General features: G+C 29.0%; 1 protein-coding gene across 1 annotated transcript in view; it reads right to left on the bottom strand.

Annotated features, from left to right (window-relative positions):
- The window catches only part of LOC109836649 (ABC transporter D family member 1), a 43,917-nt gene that overhangs the window by 5,938 nt on the left and 27,290 nt on the right, over positions 1–10,689 (bottom strand). Inside the window, exons 16-18 of the mRNA XM_020404620.1 lie at positions 1,199–1,323; positions 921–1,070; positions 710–782 (exon numbers count right to left, since the gene is read on the bottom strand). Coding sequence (XP_020260209.1) covers positions 710–782; positions 921–1,070; positions 1,199–1,323 — 348 coding nt within the window. The remainder of the gene's footprint in view (positions 1–709; positions 783–920; positions 1,071–1,198; positions 1,324–10,689) is intronic.

The following is a 10,689-nucleotide window of genomic DNA, read 5'->3' as shown; positions in this document are numbered from 1 at the left end:
GGGACATGGCAAAGTTGTAAAAGTCAAGATGCAGGGACATGGCTATATGCATACATATTAAAATTAATACTCTACATGAGACAAACATTATTTTTCATTCACATGCTATGAGACTCCTCATTACCATTTTATGTTTCTTTTATCGAGTAAATTATAAATTGAAAAACTACTCCCTTTTGAACTAGATACTCAAATGACCCTTTAAAATCATACTTATGAACTATGTGCTAAAACAAACCTGTCTTGACTCCAATGACTTGCATAATTTGAGCAGAAGCGTACGATATACATTCAAGAAGTGTATCACAAGTATTTTGAACTAAAGCATGTGTTATATAATTAAGTTTACGTCTGCAAATGAATGTATGTATTCAAAAAGTGCCCCCAGAGTGTCGGACATAGACACGGACATGGACATGGATACAGGAGCTTAGATGATGTGTCCGGGTAACCTAAATATAAACTACAGGGTAAAGCTTTTGTATATAGTTAATGCAAGATAATAGAGAATTGATAGACCAATTATTGGTAAAATTGGGGCTTCATTGCTTTGGTGAACCATAAATATCTTCATAAACTAATCTTTCTTGATTTAAAATAAAGTGGATGAGTAACGAAATATAACAAAGAAAATCAAAATTAAAGGAAAAAACATATTAAATACTATCACTCCTAACCAATACAAATTGCTTGCCAAAGAGGGACTTACAGCTTTTTCTCGAGAACCACCACCGAAGAAAGCAACAGATTCAGCATGTGTACGGAGCCTTGAATGCATAAACCTTTGTATATGAAGTCACCCACTTGTCAGTTCATAGTGCAAGTATAAATTGCAATAATTCATGAAGCAAGGAAAAGACTTCAAAATATCTAGGCATATTAGTCGAGACATTACACAAAACAAGGTCGTAGTTGTTTACCTAAATGTTCCTTCAAGTTGTTGTTCTCTGCTCGCTAAGTCACCAAATTCAGGAGCAACACTTCTCAAAAAACCTAAACCCAATAACATATAAGCATACAATATAGCAACTCCTCTTCGGCCAGTCAACAACTTCATTCTCCAAGTGAACCTGAAGAGTTCAAGCAAGATATAAGAATATGCTGGCTACAACAGCTTTTCAAGCTTGAACTTGTCACTATAAGTACTCTGCACTACAACGAAAAGGTCACTTGAGATAGTAGAACAAGAATGACTCACCAGAGGATGTCAACAGAAGGCTTTACCATCCCAGTAACTAAACTTGACAGATCAGTTGTCAACTTTTCCACATCATGTGTTATCCTCTGATCGGCATCAATATCTTTGCCTGACATATGGAACACCTGGAACAATGAAAATTCAATTTAGGTGACCACAAAACAGCTCGAGCTAGTGCAGGTAACCACTTGTTTCATTTTGAATTGTAATGTTGGGAGGGAGGGGTTAATAAATACTAAATGGGTCAATTTTTAGGTGAAAGACTGTTCATTTTGGCTTTCACCCCCTAAAATGTGTGATATGAATAAGTATAAACCTTTGGATGGGAACTAGTTCCCAAAATAAAGCATTGGGAGAACTCCATAACAAGCTACTCTTAGGACAATCCATACCTTTTATCTTAATCTAGACATCCAAAATAATCTAGAAGAGTAAGATCAAGAAGTTCATAGATTAATTTGGATATGTTGAACAAAAAGGTGCAGATCATCCATAAGATGACTCATTATGGAGCTCTTGTGATAGTTCTCAGCATGAAGTGCATGGAAATTTTCAAATGAAAATTATTTAGCGTGAACTTTTCTAAGAATCATGTAACCACCAAGGTTTTAAATATCAGATATTGGGAGAATATCGGATGGGCAAAAATCTATATTGGGAAAATATCAGGGATATGTAGTAAATATCCAAATACCATATCGGATGATATGCATATATAATATCATGTCCTAATTATAATCTAAACATATTTAATAAAATCTAAGCATATAAAAATGCAAATAATAAATGTTCAGGATCACTAACTAATTGTAAAAACTTAAATGGGAAAAAAAGCAAACCGAAACTTTGCTAAAAAAAACTTCATATGGATGGAACTTTTGCTAAAAAAATTGAATTTTTTTTTACAAAACTATATTTTTTTTGCAACAAGCTATATAAAAGGATATATCGGCCAACATATCGACTGATATATCGGCCGCAGGAATATATCGCCCAAAATTGCAAAAAAATGGCAAAGGATATTTAGACCATATCGTTTTGCAGCAAGTCTTATAAAAGGATATATTGACCGATATATCAGGCTCTATTAAGGATATTTATACAATGGTAACAACCAACGAATAGCTGACCTTTGTTCATCTTGTCAATACATTCAAATTAGGATATGATTAGAGATTAGGGTATTGAATATTTGTCAATATATTCAAATTAGGATATGATTAGAGGCATGCCATTCCAATTGTAGAAAAGAGACATCATTTGAAGCATGGGTACAATGCTTCCAAACTTCATTTTTCATTATGCATTGTTTAGATTAAGATGAAAGGTGCCAATTATCTAAAATTTCATAATATCACTTTAAGAACTACTTTTCATCCTAATGGATGATCCACGCCATTCATCTTGATCTACACCTGGTTGAATGTATATTGATAATAAAATATTTGGCTTGAAGACTTCTAGCTCATCCATCCAAATGGTTATAACTTGATAAGTTCTTAACATGGAACAAAAAGAACCTACATAATAGCTTCAAAATGCATAATCTTTTGCCTCTATGCACTACATGATATGATAAAAAAGATGAGATTTTCCATTTGGACCTATGGCAAAATAGTGGGAAAATATAAAAGCATTTAATTAAAGATCATTTTAACGCAAGGGTAAAACTTGTTGAAAATGCATGAAGTTTTGTTTCCAGATATATCATTGATAGTGAATCACATACAGTAGTATGAATTTTCAATTTGGAATGATCATTTCCAATTTAAAATGAGAGTTTTACCGAGGAAGGAAATTTTCTATAGCATCTCATGTAAAGCTATAGGGGATGATCCAAACGTGTTATCCACTCCAATGGTCGTGATCTACATTCCTTGAAGTATATTTTAACTTTTATTGTAAGTGAAGGAATTTAAAGAATCTTACACATATATCAAGCAGTAGCAAAGGTAATTGTATAGTGAGATCACTTGGTTCATGGATAATAACGTCCATTTTGTGTCACTTTCATCTATATATCTTTCAATATAAGAAGAACAAGATAGTTCCTGAGGAACACCTATTTGTATGATTTATCATAGTTCTTTGATGTGTGTGCATAGGAACATCCCGCACCAGTTGGACATCCCCTTACTCACATGCCCACCCTCACACGCACAGTCCACCAAGCCACCCATGCATGGGTATGAGCTGACAACTCATTTTTACTTGAGGTACCTAGAGATAAATTAGTGGTGATGTTGACACTTCTAGCCTGTTTGGATGGAGGATAAAGAAGGGGAGGGGAAGAGAAATTTTGGTTTACTTTTGTTTGGGAGTTCCATTTAGGGGCTGTTTGGTAGGCTGCAACTGGAGTGGTTGCAACTCCAGTTGCATGCAACTAGGTCCAATTTGACTAGTTGCATTTGTTTGTTTTACTGCAACTCACAGTTGCAGTTGCAACCACAGTTGCAAAACAACCTTTAGTTGCAACATATGACTTACGTCAAAAATGGCCGCAAGTCATAGTTGCAACTTAGTTGCAACTGACCTAAATTTATTAAAATCAAAATCATTATTTAATATTTCAAAAATAAATTCATTAAAGGTTTAAAATAATCTTTTAAATAATTCTTATTATAATAATTTCTTCAAAAACGTTTTTAAAAAAAACAACATTAATCTTTTAAAATAATTATTATTATAATAATTTCTTCAAAATAATATGTTAGTTTTAAAAGTAATATATTATCTTTAAAATAATATATTATTTTTTAAAATAATATTTTTTAAAAAATAATATATTTTTAAAATAATATATTTTTTGAATAATATATTTTTTCTAAAATAATATATTTTATGAAAAATAAAATTTCTAGGATACTATGATTTTTCTAAATAATATATTTTTTGGAATATATATTTTATTAATAATATATTTAAAATTAATATATTCTAAAAGAATAATATTTATTTAAAAGAATCTATAATTTTTTAAAATAATATTATATAATTTTTCTAAAAATTAATATATTTTAAAAATAATATATTTCTATAAAATAAATATTTTTTAAAATAATATATATATATTTAATAATATATAAGTAAATAATATATTTATTGAATAATTATGTTTGAATATATATTTTTTTAATAAGTATATATTTAAAATAATATAATTTTATTAATATATATTTAAAATAATATAAATTTTATATTGAATAATATATTTAAAATAATATAATTTTCTAAAAATAATTATTTAAAATAATATTTTTAACAATATATTTTTAAAGTAAAATATGTTTTTGAATAATGTATTTTTTAAATATATAATTTCTAAAAATAATATATATTTTAATGATATATTATATTATTTTAAAAATATTTATATACTTTTAAAATATATTATTTATTAAAAATATAATTATTTTTAAATATATTATTTTTTTTAAATATTTATTTTAAAATATATTATTTTTTAAAAATAATTATTTTTAAAAATTATTAATTTTTAAAAATATATTATTTTTTTTAAAAATCATTATTTTTTAAAAATATTTTATGAGTTGCATATGTTAAGTAATAAGCATAATCAAACAGTTGCAACTATAAGTTATAAAATTTAAATTTTAAACCAAACAATTGCAACTGTAGTTGCATGTAAGAAGAGTTGCAACGTCTCAGTTGCATGCAAGTGACACTTGCATTGCAACTCTAGTTACAAACAACCAAACGCCACCTTAGAAGGATAGAGAAGGAGAATGAGGAGAAAAAATCTTACCCCCTAAATTAGGGGTAAAGAAGGAGAAGAGAAGGAAGACAAAAATCTCCCTTCCCTTCCCTTCCCTTAGTCATCTCCCAAACACACCATCCAAGTCATAACAGAGCAGGTGAACCTAACCACTCTAATCAGTTCATTTCCACTAATGAATGTGTGTGTACATATATAATGGGAATAGGCCTTGGCAACCCATTTTCTCAAATGTGTTGTCATGATGACCACGATAGGCACCAATTCATGTTGATGCTACATCTAGGTTGAATGTATATTGATAATAAAAATATTTTGCATTGAAGACTTCTGAAGCTGATCCATGCCAAGTTAAAATCATACTTATGAACTATGCCTGCTAAACAACCTGTTCTTTGACTCCAATGACTTGCATAATTTGAGCAGCAAGCGTACGATATACATTCAAGAAGTTGTATCACAAGTATTTTGAACTAAGCCATGTGATTATATAATTAAGTTTACGGTCTGCAAATGGAAGGTATGTATTTCAAAAAGTGCCCCAGGATGTCGGAATAAGACACGGACATGGACATGGATACAGGAGCTTATTTATGAATGTGTCGGGTAACTAAATATAAAACTAACAAACGGTAAGCTTTTGTATATAGTAATGCAGATAATAGAGAAATGATGACCAATTATTTGGTAAAATTGGGCTTGCATTGCCTTTGGTAACCATAAATATCTTCATAAACTAAATCTTTCTGATTTAAAATAAAGTGGATGAGTAAACGAAATACTAACAAAGAAATCAAAATTAAAGGAAAAACATATTTAAATGACTATCACTCTTAACCAATACAAATATGCTTGCCAAAGAGGACTTACAGCTTCGAGAACCACCACCGAAGAAACAACAGATCAGCATGCTGTACGGAGCCTATGAATGCGCATACAACCTTTGTATATTGAGTACCACTTGTCAGTTCAGTAGTGCGCAAGTATAAATTGCAATAATTCATGAAGCCAAGGAAAAGACTTCCAAAATATCTAGAATATTAGTCGGAATTACACAAACAGCGTCGTAGTTGTTGACCTAAATGTGCCTTCAAGTTGTTGGTTTCTCTGCTCGGCTAAGTCACCAAATTCAGGAGCAACACTTCAAGAACCAACCCGAATAACATATAAGCTACAATATAGCAACTCCTCTTCGGCAGTCAACAACTTTCATTCTCCAGTGAACCTGAAGAGTCAACAAGATATAAGAATATCTGGCTACAACAGCTTATTTTCAAGCGTTAACTTGTCACTATAAGTACTCTGACTTCACAACGAAAAGGTCACTGAGATAGTAAGAACATAGAATGACTCACCAGGGATGACAACAGAAAGGCTTTACCATCCCAGGTAACTAAACTTGACAGTATGAGTTGTCAACTTTCCACATCATGTGTTATCTCTCATCCGCATCAATTATCTTGCCCTGACATATGGAACACCTGGAACAATTGAAAATTCAATTTAGGTGACCACAAACAGCTCGAGCTAGTCAATGGTAACCACTTGTTTCATTTTGAATTGTAATTTGGGAGGGAGGGGTTTAATAAATACTAAATGGTTGTCAATTTTTTGGTGAAAGACTGTCATTTTTGGCGTTCACCCCCTAAAATGTGTTGATATGAATAAGCTATAAACCTTTGGATGGAACTGTTCCCAAATAATAGCACTTGGGAAGAACCTCCATAACAAGCTACTTTAGGACAATCCATACCTTTTATCTTAATCTAGACATCCAAAATTAATCTAGAGAGTAAGATCAAGAAAGCTTCATATTATTTTTTTTTTTTTTTTTTTTTTTTTTTTTTTTTTTGATAATTTGGAATATGTTGATACAAAAGGTGCAGATCATCCTAAGATGAGCTCTTATGGAGCTCTTAGTGATAGTTCTCAGCATGGAAGTGCATGGGAATTTTCAAAATGAACATTATAGGCTGTTTGAACTTTTCTAAGAGATCATGTAACCACCAACGGGCTTTCAAAAATCAGATATGTGAGAATATCGGATGGGCCAAAACTTATATTGGGCGAAAAAATAGGATATGTAGTAAATTCAATACATATCGCATGAATGCATATATATATCATGTCCTATTTAATCTAAACATATTTAATAAAATCTAAGATATAAAAATGCAAATATAAATGTTCGAGATCCACTAACAATTGGTAAAATTAAATGGGAAAAAAAGCACCAAAACCGAAACATTTGCCTTAAAAAAAACTTCATATGGATGAACTTTTGTAAAAAAATTGAATTTTTTTTACAAAACTAATTTTTTTTGCAACAAGCTATATAAAAGGATATATCGGCCAACATATCGACTGATATATCGGCCCCGGAGGAATATATCGCCCAAATATGCAAAAAAATGCAAAGAATTATTCTAGACCATATCGTTTGCAGCAAAGTTTATAAAAGGATATATTGGACCGACTATATCAGCCTATTAATGGATATTTAATACAATGGTAACAAACCAAATAGCTGACCTTTTGTTCATCTTGTCAATACATTCAAATTAGGATATGAATTAGGATTAGGGTATAATATTGTCAATATATTCAAATTAGGATATGATTAGAGATGCCATTCCAATTGTAGAAAGAGACATCATTTTGAAGCATATGGGTACAAATGCTTCCCAAAAACTTCATTTTTTCATTATGCATTTTTAGATTAAGATGAAAGGTGCCAATTTATCTAAAATTTCTTAATATATTTAGAACTCTTTTCTTCCTAATGGATGATCCACGCCATTCATCTTGATCTACACCTGGCTTGAATGTATATTGATAATAAAATATTTGGCTTGAAGACTTCTAGGCTCATCCATCAAATGGTTATAACTTGATAAGTTCTAACATGGAACAAAAAGAACCTACATAATAGCTCAAAATGCTATCTTTTGCCTCATGCACTACATGATATGATAAAAAGTATGAGAATTTCCATTTGGACCTAGTGGCCAAAATAGTGGGGAAATATAAAAGCATTTAATAAAAGATCACTTTTTAAAAGCAAGGGTATAAACTGTGGAAAATGCTTATGTAACGTTTTGTTTCCAGATATAATATTGATAGTGAATCAAACAGTTAGTATAATTTCAATGTGACATGATCATTTCCATTTAAAATGAGATTTTACCGAGGAAGGAAATTTTCTTTAGCATCTCATGTAAAGCTATAGGGGTGATAAACGTGTTATCCACTCAATGGTCGTGATTACCATCCTTGAAGTATATTTTAACTTTTTATTGTAAGTTGAAGGAAATTTTAAAGAATCTTACACATTTATCAAGCAGTAGCAATAGGTAATTGTATAGATGAGATCCTTTGGTTCATGGATAATAACGTCATTTTGTGTCCACTTTCATCTATATTATCTTTCAATATAAGAAGAACAAGATAGTTCCTGAGGTAACACCTATTTGTATGATTATCATATTCTTTGATGTGTGTGCATAGGAACGATCCGCACCATGTTGGACGATCCCCTTACTCACTCCCACCCGCACCGCACAGTCCACAAGCCACCCATGCATGGGTATGAGCTGACAACTCATTTGTACTTGAGCCTACCTAGAGATAAATTAGTGGTGATGATGTTGACACTTCTAGCCTTGTTTTGGTATGGAGGATAAAGAAGGGGGGGAAGAAATTTTGGTTACTTTTGTTTGGGAGTTTCCATTTAGGGGTTGTAGGCTGCAAACTGGAGTGGTATTCCAACTCCAGTTGATGCCAACTAGGTCCAATTGACTAGTAGCATTTGTTCTGTTTTATGCAATCTCACAGTTGCATTGCAACCACAGTTGCCAAAACAACCATTTAGTTCTGAATATGACTTACGTCAAAAAATGGCCGCAAGTCATAGTGATGCAACTTAGTTGCACTGACTAATTTATTAAATCAAAACATTATTAATTATTTCAAAATAAATCATTACAAAGGTGGTTAAATAATCTGTTAAATAATCTTATTTATAATAATTTCTTCAAAAACGCTTTTTAAAAAAACACATTAATCTGTTTAAAAATTATTATTATATAATTTCTTCAAATAAATATGTTAGTTTAAAAGTAATTATATTATCTTTAAAATATATATTATTTTTTAAAATAATATTTTTAAAAAATAATATATTTAAAATAATATATTTTGAATAACTTTTTTTTTCGTAAATAATATATTTTTGAAAAATAAAATTTCTAGGATACTATGATTTTTCTAAATAATATATTTTTTGGAATATATATTTTATTAATAATATATTTAAAATTAATATATTCTAAAAGAATAATATTTATTTAAAAGAATCTATAATTTTTTAAAATAATATTATATAATTTTTCTAAAAATTAATATATTTTAAAAATAATATATTTCTATAAAATAAATATTTTTTAAAATAATATATATATATTTAATAATATATAAGTAAATAATATATTTATTGAATAATTATGTTTGAATATATATTTTTTTAATAAGTATATATTTAAAATAATATAATTTTATTAATATATATTTAAAATAATATAAATTTTATATTGAATAATATATTTAAAATAATATAATTTTCTAAAAATAATTATTTAAAATAATATTTTTAACAATATATTTTTAAAGTAAAATATGTTTTTGAATAATGTATTTTTTAAATATATAATTTCTAAAAATAATATATATTTTAATGATATATTATATTATTTTAAAAATATTTATATACTTTTAAAATATATTATTTATTAAAAATATAATTATTTTTAAATATATTATTTTTTTTAAATATTTATTTTAAAATATATTATTTTTTAAAAATAATTATTTTTAAAAATTATTAATTTTTAAAAATATATTATTTTTTTTAAAAATCATTATTTTTTAAAAATATTATGAGTTGCATATGATTAAGTAATAAGCATAATCAAACAGTTGCAACTATAGTTATCAAAATTTAAATTTTAAACCAAACAATTGCAACTGTAGTGCATGTAGAAAGTTGCAACGTTCTCAGTTGCATGCAAAGTGACACTTGCATTGCAACTCTAAGTTACAAACAACCCAGCCACCTTTAGAAGGATAAGAGAAGGAGAATGAGGAGAAAAAACTTACCCCCTAAATTAGGGGTAAAAAGCGAGAAGAGAAGGAAGAAAAATCTCCCTTCCCTTCCTTCCTTAGTCATCTCCAAACACACCATCCAAGTCATAACAGAGCAGCTGTGAAACCTAACCACTAATCAGTTCATTTCCACTAATGAAGTGTGTTAATATATAATGGGAATAGGCCTTGGCAACATTTTCTCAAATGTGTTGTCCGCTCCATATACCGGTATTCTCTTCTCTCTCTCTCTCTCTCTCTCTCTCTCTCTCTCTCTATATATATATATATATATATATATATATATATATATGAAAATATGATTCTAATGAGCCACATTAGATTGAATCTAAGGATGCACCTTCAAACTTAGATTATACGCAATCAATTTACTTGATCCACTCTGTTTATTTTGATCTATATGATTCGGATGGCATGTAAACAAAAAATTAGACATATTGGGTTGTAGTTACTAATGCATCAAGTGATAGTAAAATTAACGGTTTTACAACAATATAACTAAAGAGATAATGAAAAATATGTGTTAGAAATATTCAAACATCATGATTTTTATTTTATAGATGTTTTAAGGCGTTTAGATTATGATAAATGGAGC

Source organism: Asparagus officinalis, chromosome 4, assembly GCF_001876935.1.
Source record: "Asparagus officinalis chromosome 4, Aspof.V1, whole genome shotgun sequence".
In the NCBI taxonomy this organism is placed as follows: Eukaryota; Viridiplantae; Streptophyta; class Magnoliopsida; order Asparagales; family Asparagaceae; genus Asparagus; species Asparagus officinalis.
The sequence above is the reverse complement of the archived record's forward strand: the minus strand, read 5'-3'. Positions and strand labels throughout refer to the sequence as shown.